The sequence below is a fragment of the Eptatretus burgeri genome, chromosome 4, assembly GCF_056783735.1.
Source record: "Eptatretus burgeri isolate ZD-2024b chromosome 4, Ebu_testis_v1, whole genome shotgun sequence".
NCBI classification, from domain to species: Eukaryota; Metazoa; Chordata; class Myxini; order Myxiniformes; family Myxinidae; genus Eptatretus; species Eptatretus burgeri.
In genome coordinates, this window is record NC_140964.1 from 119053606 (window position 1) to 119076105 (window position 22500).

General features: G+C 44.5%; 1 protein-coding gene across 2 annotated transcripts in view; it reads right to left on the bottom strand.

The window, feature by feature from the left end:
* The window catches only part of DRC11 (dynein regulatory complex subunit 11), a 120865-nt gene that overhangs the window by 75260 nt on the left and 23105 nt on the right, over window positions 1–22500 (bottom strand). For both annotated transcript variants that reach the window (XM_085879867.1, XM_085879868.1), the window contains exons 6-9: window positions 18277–18348; window positions 9912–10117; window positions 2183–2267; window positions 1913–2020 (exon numbers count right to left, since the gene is read on the bottom strand). In XM_085879867.1, coding sequence (XP_085735993.1) covers window positions 1913–2020; window positions 2183–2267; window positions 9912–10117; window positions 18277–18348 — 471 coding nt within the window. The remainder of the gene's footprint in view (window positions 1–1912; window positions 2021–2182; window positions 2268–9911; window positions 10118–18276; window positions 18349–22500) is intronic.

Genomic DNA, 22500 nt, shown 5'->3' on the forward strand with positions numbered 1-22500 from the left:
ATTATATATATATATATATATATATATATATATATATATATATATATATATATATATATATATATATATATATATATATATATGTACTGTATATATGATGTATGATGTGTTTCTGTTCTATCAATGCCATGCAGTATTGTTATGAATCTGGAAACCATTCGCCTTCACACATGCAGTTGACCCAAAGTTTAGTTATTTCGTTAAGTATATGTGGGTAGTTAGAACCTCTTCCCTATGTCTAATGGTAATTTCATGTGTGCGCTGTGAGTTTCTTTCTCGTTAGTTTTCTACATCAATCCCCTCCACTCCTTCAGCTCCATTACGCACGTGTTTCTGACTACGGACGTGGGCGGAGCCCCCCCTCGCCTCAGAGCCGACTCCGCCCCAGCAAGATGGAATGTTCCTCCCGTCCAATCAGGGGTGAGATCGCCTCAGCTCTGACTCCGCCCCATCATCGAAGAATGTCTCCCCTCTCGACACTGGGGAAGACAACAAAAGAGCCTCTCTCGGGGGAGGAGCACCGAGACGCCGACACGCCCCCCTCCTCCAATCGCGGCTGGCCACCACGACACCTGAAAATGCCCCATCCAATCCGGAAGCGAGTTACCCGAGAGCGGATCCCTCCACCCCGCACGGGGGAGTGTGTGTTGTTCCTTGGTCCCTTGGAGGTCGTTGCTTGCTTCTGGTCTGCTGGGCTCTCCTAGTCATCGGTCATCGTTCATGGCTGGCTGGGTCATTCGTAGGATCCTGGCTGCGCCCGTTGGATCCCGGTTCATGGGTTCGAGTCCCACCGTGGTGGGTTGTGTTGGAGTGCTCGAGCTGGGGATCCCGGTTCCCATCCACGGACTCCGAGCTACACAAGTGCGTCGGTAAAACCGCACGCAGTGGCCAGGTACCCGACGAGATTCTGACCCCCAGCTTGCCTATCCTCCTCGGCTGGAGGGTCCAATAAAGGCCAGCCGGCTCCATTTCTTTTTGGGCGTGTGTGACTGTGTGTGGCGCCAGTCTGTAAGTAAAACTGTTAAGTGATTGCCATTGTACATTTGCCTACATTTATATTCGTGATTAAGTTTGCTCTGTGTTTCCCTCCCTATTGCCTATTGTAAATAAATAACTGTTAAATGTTCCAGTTTGTTGTCTGTGTTTTCTTTCATTGACCCAGTATGGTTTGGGCTTGAGAATTAGGGAGGCCGATTGTGCTGTAAATTGGTATTTGGACCGGCGCGGCTTTGGTAATTCCCGCTCGGTTACGCCAGATCCGAGTCAGTAACAGCGACTCGGTTCGGACAAAGCCGGCCGAGGGTGTGGCTTCCCCGGTAGCTAGACCACGCAGCTAATTAGGTAAATTGGAACCAGACAAAAAGACCCTAACCACGCAGTCAAAATATTGGTGTCCACGGTCCATTAAGCGACCCATCGACTTCGGAGTTATCCGGAGTGACGACCTTCAATTCTGGGTGTTGGGGGGGGGGGGGGGAGACGGCCAAACTGCTCAATCTCACGGTCGTTCCCCACCCCCGAACTCGGCACCACAACAGTATTACCTGTTTGTGAATTTTCAATGTCCTGCATTTTTCTTATCTCCAATTTGCTTACTACATTTACAGTTCTGTAATCTGCTTGAAGTTTTACTTGCGAAGATGAGAAATGTTTTCCGTGTATTTAACTTAAAAAAATTATTCATCTCGGGGGTGGGGGGGGAGGGCATATATATATACATATACATCTTTTAAATATATATATATATATATATATATATATATATATATATATATATATACATACATACATACATACACACACATTCACAAACTTAGAAAACTACATACACATTGTTGAACAAGTTGTGCTGATTGTGAAAGAGCTTTGGAAGGCAATGAGAGATTTATCGTCCTATTGGAACTCAAAAGACCTTTGCAGCTGCTTTTTCTTTCTTGTCTTTTCTGTTCTTTTTTTCATCAATGTTTTTCTTTCCCTTTTTCTGTTGATCCAATTCTTGTGGCACCAACTCTTCCTTTAGCTGCCCATGAACATCAGAAGAACATCCAAGTTTCAGAAATAACTCACACTAAATTTGCACGTTATTTTCCGAGTTCTGTCTTCTTTAAAGCAACAGTTCAGCAGACTGGTGATATTCAGGAAATATAGGACAGAAAAGGACAGATTATTTTGCAAAACTTACCTCATTCAAAGTCTTTTCTGCAATAATAGCTGCAGATCCACCATCATTTTCATTTGGATAATCTGGAAATGCTCCTGCAATATCCCTAGCAAAACAAGATTTCCAAGGTTTGAAATAAAATGCTGCATAATAAATGTTGTCAACTGCATGTATTCATGTTTGTGCATCAAGTTATATCTCTCAGAAATTAAAAAAAGAGAAAAGGTCACTGGAGAACCTTCCATAAACAATAAAAATTAATGAGCATGCCTGGAAGTAAATGGTGTCACAAGCTGGATCTCACCAAGGTCCCAAGTCTAATTGACTATCCAAAGGAATTAAGTGGCACAGCTCCAATGCTCCAAACAACCTTCTTGCTATGATTCCATCACAAGGAATAGCCTTGGCTTAAGTCCTTGTTATTCCCACTGAAAATTTGCTTGACATAAAATCAACCATTTTTCTTGGATGCGCATATCATGAAAGATGGAGACAACACAATTGCAAAGCATGATGTTGGCTTAACGGTCAAGGTCATTGGGTTAAGATCTTAAGGTCTTCGGTTCAAGACCCTGTCGTTCCATTAAATAACACTAGATGGGTTGACTCAACCTGTGAGCCTGGTGTTGGCGCAGTGGTTAGGGCAGCGGCTTGGGATCCAAAAGGTCCTGAGTTCAAGCCCCGTTGTGCCACTGAATTAATACACCAGGGGGTTGACTCAGCCTGTCATCCTTCCGAGGTCGGCGAAATGAGTACCAGTATACTGGGCTGGTGTATACCCCGGTTAAAATAGGTGTACCATATCCCTGTCTCGTAAGAGGCGACCAGAGTTGCGTCAGGAAGGGCATCCGGCGTAAAACATGTGCCAAATCACTATGCGGATCATACGGATGATCCGCTGTGGCGACCCCTAACGGGAGCAGCCGAAAGAAGAAGAAGAGGAGGGTTAACTCATCCTGTTGTCCTTCCAAGGTCTGCAAAATGAGTAACAGCTTACTGGAAACAGGGGGCACTGTATCAGTGGCACAGCTGCACTCCCAGCAATGATGCAACCAGCAGCCACAGGCTGCATACAAAATAATAAAAATGATGAGAACGTACCGGGAGTAGATAGTGGTGATGTTGCAGAGAGCACAGGAAGTGGTGATGTTGCAGAGAGCACAGGAAGTGGTGATGGTGCAGAGAGCACAGGAAGTAGTGATGGTGCAGAGAGCACAGGAAGTGGTGATGGTGCAGAGAGCACAGGAAGTGGTGAGGCAGTGAGTGCAGGCAATGGTGGTGAAACCAGTGCATGCAGTGGTGGTGAAGCAAGTGCAAGCAGTGGTGGTGCAGCAAGTGTAGGCAGTCTGTGTAGGCTGTGATAAAGGTGCAGCAATATAGATTGGTAGGAATGAGGTCTGGGAGACAGTTTTTTTGGTGATGAGACAAGCGAACAACAGGACAATCAGCATCAGAGAAATGGGAAACCTTTAAGGACTAAATATGTAGAGTGCAGAGTAAGTACATTCCAATGAGGTGTAAAACTCAATGCAGAAAGAGACCAGGGTGGTTGAGTATTGACATAAGGAACACTCTTAAGGAGAACCAGAAGGCATTTATTAAGTATAAAACAACAGGACTGGAGTTAGATTTTTATCACTTAAGAACATAACTTTAAATTATTTAAGATAAGTTAAGATAAGTGATTTATATCACTTATCACAAGTTAAGAACATAACTCAACAAGCCAAAAAATGGATGAGAAGGACATGGCTAAGAATATTAAATATAACAGCAAGGCTTTCTTTAAGTATATCAGGGGAAAACAACAGGTTACGACCAGTGTGGGCCCATTGAGGAATACATCGGGAGAGTGGTTCGTGATGAAAGTGAGATGGCAGGCTTATTAAACAGGTATTTTGCTTCAACTTTTACACAAGAACAGTCAGGAGAATTGCTAATAGGTGAGAGTATCTCTCAAGGAGATGTGAGAAAGGGCTTTTACAGAAGATCCTGGTTGGAGTGGAGGAAGTAAAGGAAAAAATATGAGATCTAAGAGAAGATAAGGCTCTGGGGCCAGATATTATGCACCCGAGAGTATTGAGGGAAGTGGCTGAGCAGGTAAGTGAGATGTTATCACGTATATTTTCAATAGCTCACTAGTCAGGGCAGGTACCGGAGGATTGGAGAGTAGCAAATGCAATACCATTATTCAAGAAAGGATGTGTATGCGTGACCGTTTTTACAGCCATTTTTCCCTGCTGTGCAGGGGTTGGCTTTTTCTTGAGGCAATGTTTTATGGCCGGATGCCCTTCCTGACGCCAACCCTGATCGTCTTTTACGACACACAGGGATATGGTACACCTATTCTAACCGGAGCATACACCGGGACCAATACACTGGTACTCATTTCGCCGACCTCGGAAGGATGACAGGCTGAGTCAACTCCCTGGTGTTAATTCAGCAGTCAACGGGGCTTGAACTTAGGGCCCTAGGATCCCAAGCCGCCACCCTAACCACTAAGCCAACACCAGGCTTACTATTCAAGAAATGATCCAGAGAAGAATTGGGAAAAAAAAATGTTAGTTTGACTTCATTTGTGGGGTAGATGTTGGAGACATTAATGAGGGACCAGATGAGGAACCACTTAAATAAAAATAAAAAACAAATTAAAGGTAGTCATCATTGGTTTACTCAAGGTAGTTCCTGCTTAACAAATCATTTAGAGTTCTACAAAGCAGTTTCTGATTGGGTAGATAAGGGAATGGCACTTGACAAAGTACATCTCGATTTTAAGAAGGAATTTGATGAGGTACCAAGGTGAAGCCTTGTGGAGTGGTTGGTCAGGTAGCTATTTGGATTGCAAACTGGCTTAGTGATCGGATTCAAAGAGTGGCTGTGAGTGGGAGGATGTCTTGCTGGGAGGATGTAAGTAGCGGGGTACCTCAGGGATCAGTACTCGGACCATTACTATTCATGATTTACATCAACGATTTGGATAGTGGGGTGAAGAGGAGGCTTTCCAAATTTGCAGATGACACAAAGCTTGGAGGTAAGGTGGATAGCAGAGTGGGTGGTGATCAGATACAGGAAAGTATTGATACTTGTATAGATTGGGCAAAAGATTGGCAGATGGAATTTAACCTGAGGAAGTGTAAGGTGTTGGGGATGGGAAGGAATAATGAAAATAGAGATTACATAATGCAAGGGGCAATTTTGGAGCATGTTACACAGGAGAAGGATCTGGGGGTGGTAATAGATACAGGAGGTAAGTAGGCAGCACAGTGCCAGGCAGCTACAGGTAAAGCAAATAGGGTTTTAGGTTGTATTCGGAGGGGGATCAATTATAAATCAAAATAGGTGGTGTTAACATTGGAAAGGAATTTAGTGAGGGCCACATTTAGAATATTGTGTGCAGTTCCAGTCACCACAACTTCAGAAGGACATCGCTGCCATAGAGAGTGTTCAGGTCAGGGCAACTAGATCGATTCCAGGCCTAGCTCGACTCAGCGATGAGGAACGGCTGAAGGAGACAGGGCTTTATACACTAGAAAGGAGGCGGCTATGAAGAGATATGATAGAGATGTTTAAGATAATGAAGGCTGGAGACATAAGTGTAGAATAATTATTCAGCAGAGGAGACAGTGATAGGACCAGGGCCCATAGCCTAAGAGTAAAGAAGATGAGAGTTAAGATGGTAGTAAGATGGAGTCTTTCACTCACAGAGTTGTTAATGCATGGAATTGTCTCCCTGGAAAGGTAGTGACAGCAGAAACAGTAGATATGTTTTAAATTGGAATTAGATAAGTACCTGGAAGGATTGGAGATGGAGGGGTAGAGGGATGTTGGCAGGACTTTTAGGTTGCTTGAGCATTGATAGGCGATTGTGTGCATGTGTATGGAGTGTTGGTGGGGGTCTCATCAAGGGGTGTTGAGTGGTTGATGTTGTGTGTTTTTTACCTAAGCCCATCCCCTGAAAAGAAAGAAAGAAAAAAAAAAAAAACAGAAAAAAATCCTCCACAAAAAACACTTGATGAAAAAAAATTTTTTTGCATTTTCTTATTTGATCTTGTGTTAATAAATTGGTCTGATGTTGATGTGGCACAGGTATGTTGGGCTGAATGGCCTCCACCTGTGTAATTTCCTTGTGATTCCTTGTGGGTACAGGGTGGGGAGAGGATGCAAATTCTCTCAATGTAAATAAGTATGGCCTAAAAAAGATAGTGTCGATCACAGCAAGAGAAAGTATGATAAATCACACGAAAATACGCCAATTCTGAGAAAACTATCCCATCCGTGAGGACTACACTCGTTTGTAGAAATGGAATTATTATTAACAAATTGGCATAGATTATCAAAATCCTACAATTCAATAAAATAGTTGAAGAGGAAGAGATCTTGCATCTTCCACTTCAATAAATACTTGTTCAGAAAAGTATTTATCATGTCTCAAGATCTCTCCTTAAGGCCCGGTCACACCTTGACGTTTTAGCCAGCGATGGCAACGTATTAAAATGTATGTAAAACGCTGGCTTACGTTGAACTTTTGATGTTTTTTTTTAAAGATTCGGACGTATTCATAGCGACTTGGTCTTATGTATAACGCATTGGTAACAACACAGAACGTTTCGTTGTGTTATAGATAACTTATACCAACGAATGCTGAACCTGTTGTCGGCCTACACAACCGATGCCCAACGATAGTCTAACTTAGGCATAGCGCGTTGCACGCATCGCCGACGATGTCGTGACGTAGCCTATTAAAAGGCTGACGCACAACGATTCGAATCATAACTGCCGTAGAAATGGAAGTGTCAACATCGCGGTCACACCTTGGCGATCTTGCCAGCGTATGCCGACCTAAGAAAAATGTGTCTAAAACGTTGGGGCACGTCAAATACGGTATGAGTAAGTTTGGTATACGTGAGTACAACGCTAAAGTACGCTATCATACGTCGTAGTAAGTAGAGTACGTCAAGAAATTTTAAACATGTTCAAAATTTTACGACGTACTCGGCGTATGACACACGTTCGCATGCGATGGGGATAAGTTTTACACACGATATGTGGACGCTTACACACGTCCACAAAGGCTACTTATAAACTACTCATAAGTCGAAACACGTCGCGGTAATGTCTTTTTTACGCGAAACTTATTTCTGACTTATGTTTGACGTGCTTTGAACCAATTCTTTACGTAGTCCCAACACACATCGACTTATGTAGACGTATTCCAATGACGTCTTCCGGTCGACAAAAAAATAAATTAACGTGTTTCTAGCTTACAACTGCCATATAAAGACGTGTTCCCAGCGGTTTTGGGAATTGGTATATAAAAATGCTGCTCATAAAAGGGGAACCCAACAGTGTTCGAGTCCTTTTTGAGTCGATGTCCATCTCAGCAGTAACAGGATCAGTATCAGTATTAGTATTAGTATGAGTAGTAGTTTGTTCATGTTGGCAGTAGTAGGTGAGTGTGAGGGGGAGGGTGTGGGTTATGATGGATCGTCCTTGCGTTTAACGATTTAACGATTTAAATGATAAACTCAACGATTTAAATGGCTGCATCTCCACTATTGAAAGTCGACGCTTGTGCTCAACAATTGGATTTTTTTTACACTCAACGACTTTTAAACGGTACCACTCAGCTAGTTTCATTGTTTACAATGAACGATTTAAATTGCTGTCACTCGCCTTTGTTTTTTGACGCTGGCGCTCGGAAATTTTAATCGTTTCTATTGAACGTGTTAAATCGCTCAAACCCCACTATTGAAAGTAGACGCTTGCGCTCAACAATTCGATTTTTTTTACACTCAACGACTTTTAAACGGTACCACTCAACTATTTTCATTGTTTACAATGAACGATTTAAATTGCTGTCACTCGCCTTTGTTTTTTTGACGCTGGGGTTTGGAAATTTGAAGCGTTTCTTCTGAACGTGTTAAAACGCTCAAACTCGACTATTTTAAATAGACGCTGCCGATGGACAATTGGAATCATAGCCAAGCTAGACATCGAAGTGTGAACATCCTCGTCATGCCGAAGAAAAGTTTGAAGAATGCTGCAAATAAGTGTCCTGGCCGTGGCCGTGGACGCTGACGCAAGGACGATCCATTATACCGACGTATTTCAGCCTATGAGTAACTTAAAAGTAACGTCTGTCGATGTGTGGCAACGATCGCGTAACGTGCCAACAACACGTTAATCATAGGTTAGAAATAAGTTTCGGGTACGCTAAACATTACCTCGGCGTGTCTCAACTTATGATTAACTTACAAGTAGCATGTGTTGACGTCTGTCAACGATCGCAGACCGTGCATACAACTTGTGGCCAGCGTAGCGGAATGTGTGAGTCATACGCCGGCATACGTCGTGAAATTTCAAGCATGAAAAAATTTGAGGACAACCAAAAAGTACAACGTTTAAAGCCAACGTACAACGACGTATGGCAGTGTTTTTCAGCGTGCTCTCAATGTTATCAAAACTTACCCATAACGTATTCAACGTGTGCCAGCGTTTTAGAAAAAAAATTCAAAAATCGGCATACGTTGGCTAAAACGTCAAGGTGTGACTGGGCCTTTAGAGAAACAAAGATGTGAAATACAACAAACATAATTAGATAAACACAAAACAAAGTAAATGCTGGGAGTTCCATTTCAATGTTAATTCCTTTTTCCACTTGATCTACTCTTCCACTTGCTGACCGACTGCAACTTGAATTCAAATGCAACAATTCCACTAATGCAAGGGATAACATCAGGACTCTGTCCTCATGATGTAACACATCTCAGAGTTTGTCTGATTTCAAGTAGCCAGTCTCGTCACTAACTTCTGTGGAGCTGTGACCTCTTGAACAACATTGCAGAATCATTGCCCATGATGCTCAGCCTAACCCGAGTGTTGCCCCAGGTCGAACCCGGACATAGCTCCAGCCACTGGTAATGAAACTGAGGTCTGATTGTGACTTGTCGATTTAATTGCTCACCAAAGAGCACTCCCCTATAGCTTTGCTGGCTTTTTCACATTGGCATGTTCCATGCTGCAGCTTTCCACGGCCATGCCTTCTCCATTGCTTTTGGCTTACCCAGATTTTGTCACATGTGAAAAAACAGTCAATCCGACCACAAATAGTGGTTTCCCCATGTTTTAAACCTACAAACCATGATGACATCTCCCCTCATCCCCCTTCCCCACCCCCACCACCGACATCCCATGCCCAGCTACTTGAGTGTCTCTTCATAAAAGAAACATGTAGCAGAGGGTATTCAAAACCAACATACTTGCTCTCCTATTGAGGGAGTCAAGTCATTACTTCATTGGTCTCAAAACAATCAATGCTACTGTTGAGTCAAGGGGGATTGCAAAAGACACCAGAGGTGGGACATCTTCTAGGTGCCATTTTGGTCCCAAAGTTACAAATGAGACAATTTTACATGGTTTCAAAACAATGGCTGACACTTTTGGTGTCAAGTCTCTGTAACTGCTTCAAATTGGCATCTCATTTAAAAAAAAAACTGTCCCAGGTTGAAACTGAAGCAATGGCTATAATTTCTGTTGGATTAAATCAACTTATATTTTAGTTTCTGAATATTAAGTTTCAGACAAAAGACAACAAAGACAAAACTAAAGTATGTTACAATCTTATCCAGCAAACACATGAAGAAAATTTGTGAAGTAAAATATTATGTCTACAATCTACATACTACATTCAATATTGATGTATAAAATCACTCACACTATAGAAAACCCCCAGATTGTAACAATGGCTCACCAGCATTCCACAAACCACTGCCGGATCTGTTCTTGAATGTCCTCCTTTATGCCAAGGCCTTCAACTTTTTGAATTTTGTCTTTGATGGCATCCATTTCATTCACTAATTCTCGCTCAAGTCCTATTTGCACAGCACAGTGCTGTGCCTCCAAGCTCTCGTCAATCAACAATGATTTATTCTCCAGGGTCTGCACCAGAGGTGACACCTGAGGCATAAAGAAATAGCTTTATCATACACTGACATGTGAAAACAAAATAGTTATAAGCATCAAGCAAAGGTTTAATTATATACACTCCCATTCTCTGTGTAAATTCAAACATCATATTATCGTAAGGTATTGTTACATTTGAGGAGGGGGGGGTATGCATTCAAAGGGTAATTAGGATGTTTAATTAGGTATGCCATGCTGTTCGAGTGTACCAGGATCTCGATGTAATAAGTAGCAATTCAGTGGTGATAAGTTGTCTAGTAAATGTCCATTTCTTCAAGGGGGAAATGATATTTGTCACGTAATTAGATAGGGACACGGGATAGGGTAAGTGTGTCTGCGTAAACCCCTTTTAGTATTCTCTGGAGGCTTGCCGTGACGTCACTGGACAGTGCTGCGGATGGCTCCGTCCCGTGATCACGATTGGCGGAAGGCGACAGCGGTGGGCCAATAAAACGGCACGATTGGAAGTGACGAGGACGGGAGGATAAAAAGGTTCTGTTCGGGGTCGAAAAGGAAGAGGAAGAAGATCAGGACAGAAAGACCATTTTTTTGGGGGTGGAGGTTGTTGTGCTGGGAGCGTGCTGTGTTGTTGCGCTGATTCGGCCCTGGTTTCATCGTGTCTTGTAGCCTTGCTGAGCCTCGTTCCTCACCTTGGTTGGCTCTGGGGTTCTGCTGGCTCGGAGTATGGGGTCGAACGGCGGGCGGACCTGCCTCCCTCTCCTGCTCGCAATTTGGCGCCAGAACTGGTTCCCTGGCGGCTGTGAGTGGACTTGGGCCAAGACCAGGAGGTCGACAGCACCACGGTTTCTCCTGCCCCCCTGACGAGAGCAAGGCCAGCTCGTCCGACGCCAATCCAGGGACTGTTGCGTCCACACCACGGTCCAGCCTGACCACCAGGAATAGCTACGTTGTGTGTGTGTGTGTGTGTGTGTGTGTGTGTGTGTGTGTGTGTGTGTGTGTGTGTGTGTGTGTGTGTGTGTGTGTGTGTGTGTGTGTGTGTGTGTGTGTATGTGTGTACCTGGCGCCTTAGAGGGTTTGAGATTTGTATATTCATTGGAATTGTCTGTGTTTTCCCCACGCCCGATCCCACACCATCCCGTCGAATCGCCCCGGATCCCTCTTCTTGCCGAGTCTTGTTATTTCTGGTTAGAGGAATAAACGTTATCAACCCAGTGAAAAGCAACTCGTGCCACCTTCCTCGTCCCGTTTGCGGTAGAGTGATTAGAACCGCCATCTTTGGGTTATAAATAAATAAACCGCCTCCATCGTTTCGGCTCATTCTACGTTAGCGGGACTGTTCAAGTCCCGTAGACGTCACATTGGTGTCAGGAGTGGGATGTTCGAACCCCTCTAAATTATATACCAGGATTAAAATCTCGCCACGAATTGGAATATAAAATTACTACAGAAAAGTGCGGGAAAATTTTGGCGGGATTTTTCAAATTAAAATTAATTGGCGGCAAACGGGACTTCTGCACCATGGCGGATGTGCAGATGTTTGAGGAGGAAGGCCACGTGTCTGGCAGCGAGTCGGGGGAAGAAGGGAGAGACGGGGGTAGGGTTGGAACCTCCCCCATTCCGAGTGTGGACCGTGCTTCATCGCCCGTAACGGAGCCGGCAGCGCCGGAAACCGGCACGATGACGATCTGGACAATGTTGGAACGTTTAATGAGTGCAATTACAGCACAGGGGGCAAAAATGGCAGAAATGACAGATCAATTGGGGGTAATGGGGCAACAGTTGGGTGCACGGATTTATTTAATGAGGGATGAATTGGGGGAAAAGATGGAGAAAATGAAAACTGAGATGCAGGAGTGTGTGGATGTTAAATTGGGAGAAATACAAAGTAAATTCGAGGATAGATTGGAGGAAACAAAGGTAGAAATTACATTGGAGGGGGAAAAGATACGAAAAAAATTGGTAGATAAAATTGATGCAATGAACATTCGGGTTGATAAAGTGGATGAAAGCCTGGAACGTCATCGTGCCTGTGTGGATGCTCGTATGCAGCTGCAAATAGAAGAGTGGGGAGAGCTGAGGAAGCAAGGGATGAATTTGGCGGAGGAAGTAAAAGGATTGGAGGCTCGTTTGGACGAACAAGATAAAATTACGAGCCAAGATGAAGTCTTGGATAAAGGCCTGGTAGAGCCGTCTTTTGTAAGTAGAGTGTCCGGGTTGGTTGAGGAGCAGCTACAAACTCGCGACGGAGCCTTGGAGGAGGTTGTGCAGGCCCAGAAGATCCTGCGGGAAGAGGTGAATCGGTTCATTCAACGTTTGGAACAGGAGGCAAAATTTACCCATGAGACCCTCACCACAAAACATCTTAGGCCAAAGTGGGCTCTGAAATTGGATACGCAGCCACAAGGGTGTTTGATCCCTGGGCTGGATTCGGACAAGGGAGAAACTGAGAAGCGGGCCACCGAAAAGTGATCCCCCTGGTAAATTTTGACGGGTCAGGGAGCCTTGAAGCTTTTCTGACGCAATTTGAGTGTATTTCCCGACTAAACGGGTGGAATGAGCGGGAACGTACAGGGAATTTGGTGGCAACGTTGCGGGGACCAGCCGCAGATGTGTTAAACGTGATCGCGGAGGGATGTTGACCAGCTCCCACATTTGCGAGGCGTTGAGCCGTCGGTTTGGGTTTGCAGCGAACTGTGATCTGGTGCGGGCCCAGCTCCAGCACCGCAGATTAAAGCCGGGTGAGATAGTGCAGGAGCTGGCACAGGACATTTACCAATCAGTCAGGATCGCGTATCGGGATCTTACAGTGGAGGCATGGGACAGACTGACACTAGAGAATTTTTTAGCTGCTCTTCCTGACCCTGAGGTCCGAGCGCTAGTGGAGTTACAGGATCCACCCACCGTTCACCGAGCGGCTGAGTGCACAGCCAGGCTGGCCTCGTGGAGGCGGCCGGGTCGGGTGCCAGAGAGGCCATCGGTGACGGTCCGACAGGCGGAGATTCAGGATCAAGGAGAGGGGCTGGGAGAAATTGGCATTACCCAAATGTTTCAGGAAATTTGCCAGAAACTGTCAAGTTTGATAAAGGGTAATCCGGTAGTTAGTGCGCCAAAGCGGCGGGGTCCAGCCCAGCCAATAGAGCGATTCGATTATGGCCGAGGGAGTCCGGAACCGGAAGAGACATTTCACTCATACTCACGGGGGCCTTTTATGGGGAGTTGTTTCCGGTGCGGGCGAAGAGGACACATGCAACGATATTGCCGGTACCCGGCGATAGAGGGACCCTCCAATAGACTTTTAGACTCGGAGAGGGTGAATCCTCCTGCTGAACCGCCTGGTCTATCTGAGATGCCCTTTCATAGGTCCGGTCCGGAGATCACTGTCGGGGGTCGGGGAGACTAGATTGGGCTGAGCATATACGGCCATGCTCGGCTGCTGAGATTGTGGCGAAGTGCCCTCCTTTGGTGAAAAAAGTGAATTGTGGAAAAATTGGCATGGGTTTGTAAGTGCTGCTGGGTTTTAGAGTGACAATAGGGACAATGGGTAATTGGTAACAAAGCGGGCACGAGTGGCTGTCCAATGGCTGGTGCGTGGATCGGGTGAGGAGAAGTGCTGTGTGAGTTGCTTCAAGTTAAGAAGTGAAATGTATGGTGCACACATTGATTTTTATTGGACATGGTGTGGTAACAGGGAAGGTCATGGTCGGTGAAGTGTTAGAAATGCAGGTGTCACATGTAAGGCCGATGGGGTGGGGGAGTCATGTGGGTTTTGTGGGTGGGGATGATGTGCTTGTCCACAGGGATTGCTGAAGCTCACGGTGAGCGGGAATTGCAACCCCCTTCAAGGAGATTCACCCCTGGTGGCTAATGGTGAGAGTGTCTGGAGGCAACTGGGAGAGGGTCTGGTTGGGCGACCAAGGCGGGTAGGACCTTGGCGACCCAGGAAGGCCAGAGGAGCCAGTGAGACCCCTTCCAGAGTGTTGTACGGGATTGGAGCTGATGGCTACCAGGGGGGAGGGAATCAAAGGGAGCGGGGCGGAGAAACGTCCGGGTTGGACTAAAGCTTACCTGTGGGCATGGTTGCACCTGAGATGCCCCCATCATCTTGTGGTAACCCACCCCACGGCCATGACGGGATTCAGCGTGCATCATTAAAATGGGGACCATGACCTCGAAATGTGATGATGACCATGGTGTGAGTGTTGTGAAGATGTGTGAGTCCCACTCGATCCCGCACAACTTGGCATGTGCAGCAAGGGCATGATGTCCGCATAATTTTGGGGTCAAGCAAATTTGAAAATTGGCTCCCCAGGTAACGCTGGGTCTATTAGCATCCACTGGGGGACGCGGTCAAGTGTAAATATCCTGTGAATAGTGTCGTTAAGGCTTAGAGTAGGAATGTAAAGAATAAGTGTTGTGTTTTTGTGGAACCTTTTGTTTCCCCTCCCCAGATCACTGGAAGAGTGTTGGGCAAGAGCGATGATCCAGAGGATGGAGTGCAACTTCGCTCAGTGCTCTCATGTGATAAAATAAAATAAAAATAAAAAAAAATGAATGATTGTTTCGGCGAGGATAAGGCCATAAGGGGGGTAGTACATTAAGCAGGATAGGTAAGTTAGCTACGACTCGCTGCCCATTGCCCCTCCTACTTTATTTGTTAGGTTAAATAGGTGTGAGTCAGTAAGTGTTAAGGCTGGTACGGTAGCGCCTGTGATATACCTTGCAGGAGCTGCGGTACCAGAGGAGGGGGCAGTGTTACATTTGAGGGGGGGTATGCATTCAAAGGGTAATTAGGATGTTTAATTAGGTATGCCATGCTGTTCGAGTGTACCAAGATCTCGATGTAATAAGTAGCAATTCAGTGGTGATAAGTTGTCTAGTAAATGTCCATTTCTTCAAGGGGGAAATGATAATCGTCACGTAATTATATAGGGACACGGGATAGGGTAAGTGTGTCTGCGTAAACCCCTTTTAGTATTCTCTGGAGGCTTGCCGTGACGTCACAGGACAGTGCTGCGGATGGCTCCGCCCCGTGATCACGATTGGCGGAAGGCGACGGCGCAGGGCCAATAAAACGGCTCGATTGGAAGTGACGAGGACGGGAGGATAAAAAGGTTCTGTTCGGGGTCGAAAAGGAAGAGGAAGAAGATCGGGACAGAAAGACCGTTTTTTTGGTGTGGAGGTTGTTGTGCTGGGAGCGTGCTGTGTTGTTGCGCTGATTCGGCCCTGGTTTCATCGTGTCTTGTAGCCTTGCTGAGCCTCGTGCCTCACCTTGGTTGGCTCTGGGGTTCTGCTGGCTCGGAGTACGGGGTCGAACGGCGGGTGGACCTGCCTCCCTCGCCTGCTCGCAATTTGGCGCCAGAACTGGTTCCCTGGCGGCTGTGAGCAGACTTGGGCCAAGACCAAGAGGTCGACAGCACCACGGTTTCTCCTGCCCCCCTGACGATAGCAAGGCCAGCTCGTCCGACGCCAATCCAGGGACTGTTGCGTCCACACCACGGTCCAGCCTGACCACCAGGAATAGCTACGTTGTGTGTGTGTGTGTGTGTGTGTGTGTGTGTGTGTACCTGGCACCTTAGAGGGTTTGAGATTTGTATATTCATTGGAATTGTCTGTGTTTTCCCCACGCCCGATCCCACACCATCCCGTCGAATCGCCCCGGATCCCTCTTTTTGCCGAGTCTTGTTATTTCTGGTTAGAGGAATAAACGTTATCAACTCAGTGAAAAGCGACTCGTGCCACCTTCCTCGTCCCGTTTGCGGTAGAGCGATTAGAACTGCCATCTTTGGGTTATAAATAAATAAACCGCCTCCATCGTTTCGGCTCATTCTACGTTAGCGGGACTGTTCAAGTCCCGTGGACGTCACAGTATTATGGCAAACATGCCTGTGATCCAACTCAGAACGATCCGATCAAATCAGTCGGCAGTCACGACCACTTTGTCGTGGCTCATCAGAATTCATGATGGGCAATTATATGAACCTGACCTCTGCAAGTGTCCCAGAAGCAGGTGGAGAAAGAGAGTGGCATTCCTATATGTGGGAGAATTGTGTGCTCAGCCAGTGGGTCTCCCAGATAGCTCAGATGGCAGAGTACTAGTTCAGTTCACCAGAGGACCTGAGTTTGATTCCTGGTTTGGGCATGTAAATATATAAATATAAATAGTATATATAAATATATCAGATACACCTCCTGACTGTTATGGTGAGCATCGCCACGGATTATGTCTCACACTGCAAAACTGCATAATCCGCAAAGAACAACCATCCATCTGCTATGCAGACGATTGCTCCTGCTAATGAAAACCATTCAACCAGAAAGCACATGATGTGATCGGTGGGTAAATCGAAACATGTGGAGTGTGATGAGCACTCCCCCGATCTCCATTGGACATAGTCCAACACCATATATACACTACATGGCCAAAAGTATGCAGACACCCCTTCTAATGAGTGGATTTGGCTATTTCAGCCATACCCATTGTTGACTGGTGTATAAAATCAAGCACACAGCCATGCAATCTCCATAGACAAACATTGGCAGTAGAATGGGCTGTACTGAAGAGCTCAGTGACTTTCAACATTGCACCGTCATAGGATGCCACCTTTCAAATAAGTCAGTTCGTCAAATTTCTGCCCTTCTGAAGCTGCTTCTGTCAACTATACGTAGTGTTATTGTGAATTGGAAACATTAAGGAGCAACTACAGCTCAGCCGTGAAGTGGTAGGCTACATACAAGCTCACAGAATGGGACTACCAAGTGCTGCAGTGCGTAACATGGAAAAATCGTCTGTCTTCAGTTGCAACACTCACAACCGGGTTCCAAACTGCCTCTGGATGCAAGGTCAGCACAAACACTGTTCGTCAAGAACTTCATGAAATGGGTTTCCATGGCCGAGCAGCCGCACACAAGCCGAAGATCACCATGCACAATGCCAAGCGTCGGTTGGAGTGGTGTGAAGCTCACCGCTATTGGACTTTAGAGCAGTGTAAACGCGCTCTATGGAGTGATGAATCACGCTTCAACATCTGGCAGTCCGACGGACGAATCCGAGTTTGGCGGATGCCAGGAGAACGCTACCTGCCCAAATGGTTATTGCCAACTGTAAAGTTTGGTGGAAGAGGAATAATGGTCTGGGGCTGTTTTTCATGGTTCGGGCTTGGCCCCTTAGTTCCTTCCAGTGGAGGAAAATCTTAATACTACAGCATACAATGACATTCCAGACGATTCTGTGCTTCCAACTTTGTGGCAACAGTTTGGTAAAGGCCCTTTCCTGTTTCAGCATGACAATGCCCCCATGCACAAAGCGAGGTCCGTGCAGAAATGGTTTCTTGAGATCGGTGTGGGAGAACTTGACTGGCCTGCACAGAGCCATGACCTCAACCCCAAACACCTTTGGGATGAATTGGAACACTGACTGAGAGCCAGAACTAATCGCCCAACATCAGTGCCTGACCTCACTCATGGTCTTGTGGCTGAATCTAAGCAAATCCCCACAGCAATGTTCCAACATCTCGTGGAAAGCCTTCCCAGAAGAGTGGAGGCTGTTACAGCAGCAAAGGGGAGACCAACTCCGGATTAATGACTCTGATTTTGGAATGAGATGTTGGCGAGCAGGTGTCCACATACTTTTGGCCATGTAGTGAACACACTGTATAAGTGTGTGTATGTGTGTATGTGTATGTGTATGTGTATGTGTATGTGTATGTGTATGTGTATGTGTATGTGTATGTGTATGTGTGTGTGTGTGTGTGTGTGTGTCTGTGTGTGTGTGTGTGTGTGTGTGTGTGTGTATGTGTATGTGTATGTGTATGTGTGTGTGTGTGTGTGTGTGTGTGTGTGTGTGTGTGTGTGTGTGTGTGTGTGTGTGTGTGTGTGTGTGTGTGTGTGTGTGTGTGTGTGTGTGTGTGTGTGTGTGTGTGTGTGTGTGTGTGTGTGTGTGTGTGTGTGTGTGTGTGTGTGGTAGCGCACTGAGCAGTAAATAATTAGTGCTCCATTAAATGAGCCCAGGTATTGAATCTATAAATAGTTGAAACAATTCAATGAAATTCATAAACAATGTTCTTTTAGTAGTAATTGTTAAAAAAACAATTTTGTTGTTTGTTAAAAAACACAATTTACCAGCTGGAAGTTCACTAAATCTTGCCATTTTGGTATCGATTAAAAATATCTGCAAATGTCAGAGACATACCCACCATTCCAAGGAAGATCAGTTCTTTTTCTTTCTCTTTCTGCATTTTACGACGCTGGCAAAAACCTCTCCATACCTGTGTAATGCATTAAAACGAATGATTAATACAGCATCGCCTTATTTAATTGGGGAAGTTTGTCAATTGCAATGATTTACAAAGTATGCCACAAAGTGTATCAGTTGTTAAGTACCGATTTATATCCCATAAAAATTGTACTGTGACCTAAAAGCATTATGACCAACAAGAAACCAATATAACGTATATTGTGTGTGGCACAATGTTCATGACTTAATGAAGATACTGACAATATTTACATTGATAATTTTCTGATTGGAAATGAAATGGTGCCGAAGAATTCTACCCCAATACCTCAATACATCCCACTCCTCTCTATTCTCTTCAACAGTTTCAACAACATTTATTTCATAGAAAATTCCATCCATCCATCCATTGGGACCATTCTCTGTGCAGAGCGTTGGTGCTGCCCAAGCAGTCTCCTTGGCTATTGGGCATAATCCTGGATGGGTCGCCACTCCGATACAGGATATCAGCAAGTTGGAACTCATTTTGCTGACCTCGAAAGGATGACAGGCTGAGTTAACCCCACCTGGTATTAATTCAACAGCTGAGCGGGATATGAACTCAGGACCCTGACCTAGGGGTCCTCAGGATCCCAAGCCCGCCACCCTAACCATTAAGCCAACACCAAGCATATAGAAAATGATTATGATGGAAAATAAAAGAGAAAAGGAAAGGAAGGAGAGACGGTCATGGAATTTTATTCAACTAATTATTCAGTTCATGATATTTTAGGCAAAGCTACCTTTTAATTGGCAACATTTTAATGCTTATTATAAGTTTCCTTGAAAGCATTTAAAGTTAAAATCAAAGCATGGACAACACTACATTGAGATCAGACCTGGTGCCACAGACAATGTACCCCTTCCCTGAAAGTCATTCATCAGTCAGCTTGGCATTTAATCAAACAGCTAATCTGAGGAATCAATTTTACAGAAGCTTCAGTTCAAAATCCTTAATACTGTTGTCTTCAGCTGGATTCAAAACAATGGTCTCTGGGATGTGAGTCCAGTGTCCTTACCATAAGTACAAGGCCACTGCTCTATCCAGTAATGAATTGGAAATTTAGTTATGTGCTGTACTCTTTATTCACAAGATTTGGCACGTAAATGAAATGTATGTTCGTTAAATCAAGCAAGAGTAACCAATTCCAAATGTACTTGGATTAACCTTTTTGGCGTTTCTGTTAGAGGAAGTGCGTAAAAACGCTTTGACCCCAAATTCAAATTATATATCCTGTGAAAACAATTGAAGCTTGGAAGATTAATATTCGATAGGTAAAGCACCACCAACGATGACCATCACAAAAGGTAAGGCTCAGGTCCAACATTTCATCTGGGTTGGTTGTGAGGCCAAGGCATGCGACATTTTGCTTGACTATCCTTCGAGAATGACAGGATGAGACAGTGAGATTTACTAAGAATGAAATATATGCCCCATTGATCAGACCAGAATGTAATAAATTCTCGATCCACCGAGAATAATGAACGGATCTGCCCTGACCAAGCCAAGCTGATGACTGCCTGTCTATTGGATGAAGTACTGTATAACACAATGTGGAGTCATCTGCAAAAAGAAAGAGAGACTTTCTCAGAACAATGGAGAGATTGTTAATGTAGATGAGAAACAAGGCTTGTCCCAGAACACTGTGTTGGGGCACTCTTCCCTCCACTTGGAGAGGGGAGAAGATTCCAGCCAGAGCAATGCATTGACTGTGCACATTCTGGAAGTCAGCAATCCAAGTATGAAGGTGGCCTTATATGCGCTACACACAGCGAGCTTGTCAGGCAGAGCAGGATGCCAGATTGAATCAAATGCCCGACATATTCCCAGGGAGACCGTTCTGCCCACTTCTTTGAAATGTATAGCCTCCAACCATTGCAGAGAGAGGCACAGAAGCCTGTCCAGAGTTGAGTAACTGATACAGAATTCAAACTTCTGGTAAGAGATTCCCCTGCTTGAAAATATTAAATATGGTATCAGTAGCAAAAAAAATCAGTTCCACGACTTTGCTTTTAATTGGTAATATGTTTACTTCTCTGTGGTTATTAAGATCTATTTTTGCACCATTCTTGTGGATGGCCTGATGGGAGTGATGTTTGCTAACTGCCACAGATGAAATGCAGTCAAAGGAGAACAGACAAGTATAAACAGAGAGGCAAGAGCAGTACAGTAGGATTCAAGAAAATTGGCAATGATGCCATCTGGGCATGTCATTGAAGCAAGGGTCTCAGGTGGACCTTCTAGATCCAGGCTGAACATTCTCTACCTTCTTGGGTGTGAAAAACACAGTCAAGAAGACAATGGGTATGAGGGAGAGTAAGCTGGGAACAGGGCTGGATGGGTTGGTTCCACTATATTTGGAGGCAAATTCCGAGTTGAAACATTGTGCCCTATCTCAAGCAGTCTGTGGTGATGCTGTTTGAGGTGAGGGAAGTTGAGCATACACCAGAGATGGCCTTGGCAACATGCCCTCATGAATTTACAGGAGACTTGTTGGAGAAAAGAGAATTATTACCTCCATCGTCAAATGTGGATGGGGGTTATGTTTTTACGCCCGTCTGTTTTTGGGTTTTTTTTAGATCCTCGTGGAGGATCTCTAAGTCTTACTCACGTTGTTGTTCTTCATCTTCTTCTTGTGGACTTTTTTGTTTCACAGCCTGCAGTTTTCATCAAAACTTCCTGAAACTTGGCATATATATGTCAAAATACCCTGCACAGACTAACCATCTCCGATTTTGAAAACTCCTCCTAGAAAAAAAGTTATGACGTCAAAATATCTCTGCTAATGGAAATCACCGAAAAAATTATTTCCGAAACTAGGCAAGCTTTTTGAATTCTGTTTGCGGGAAACGAACAGGGCATTAGCATAGATTAATTACCGCACATATGATACATCACTATGATGTCATATCAATTTTTATGATGTCATTCCTATTTTTTGACATTTTTTGTTTCACAACCCAGAGTTTTCATCGGATCTTCGTGAAACTTGCCATGTATATGCAGAAAGCCCACGCGCAGGCAGTAACCATCTCCGATTTTGGAAATTCTTCCGAGAAAAAAAGTTGACGTCATAATATCGCCGCTAATGGAAATCGCCTATACCATTATCTCCGAAACTAAGCAAGCTGTTTGAATTTTGTTTGCAGGATTCAAGCCGGGCATTAGCACAGATAATTTATCGCAAATCTGATACATCACAATGATGTCATATTCGTTTTTATGACGTCATCATGAAGAGGATGAGGATCTTAGCTCATTTGAGCTTGTTTAAGGAATAAACAGCAGATTGAAATGGATGAAAGACTGAGGAACTCAAAGAAGTGCTGCACTCCACTGAAGACTTGTTTTAAAATGCCTTATATGTTACAATTAAGATTAAAAATACTTCCAGTATAAATAAAACAAGGCTACCTACTCGAAGCAAAAGGTTGTCCTTTTCCAATTCATGAATGCATTTCCAGTATGAAATAAAGATGTATTGGCTTAAATGAGAAAGAAAATTGAAACTAAATATGTCTATATGTTAAACCTAAACATAATAATAAAGTCTAACAAATGGGAGCATGCTGGATTTGTGGAATCAAATGGTATCAATTTGAAAGGAGTGATATACTGTATCTTCGATTACAAAATTGAACCAAACGTGATAACCAAGAGCTTTTATAAATCAATTTTTTTTTTTAAACTGCCATTTCTGGAGATCTGCATCTGCCTGGTATTCATTTTGCAGACCTGGAACAAACTTAAATTGGAGATTAGATGAAGATAGAAATCCTATGAATAGGAGCAGACCTAAAAGTACTGTTGACAAAATTTGTATGAAACATAACATTGATTATAGAAATAGGGGGAACACCAACAGTGGAGTTGAAGGACAAGACAGAGGTAGACTTGGACAAATAATGGATATGGGGAGGAATGGGGGGGGGGAGGATGCATGGGGTGGACAAAATGGATACAGAAGGAAACTCTCAGGAGGGAAAAACAGGAAATTTGGTTTTCAAAACTAAAAGGTTTTCAGTCATAAGTGTATGTAAGCTTGCTATATTGCCCTGATGATGCAACATATGCACAGCTTCTTTCACTTGTTGGTCACCGGCAAAGTGGTGGCCTCTTAAAGTGTCTTTGAGTGGACCAAACAGG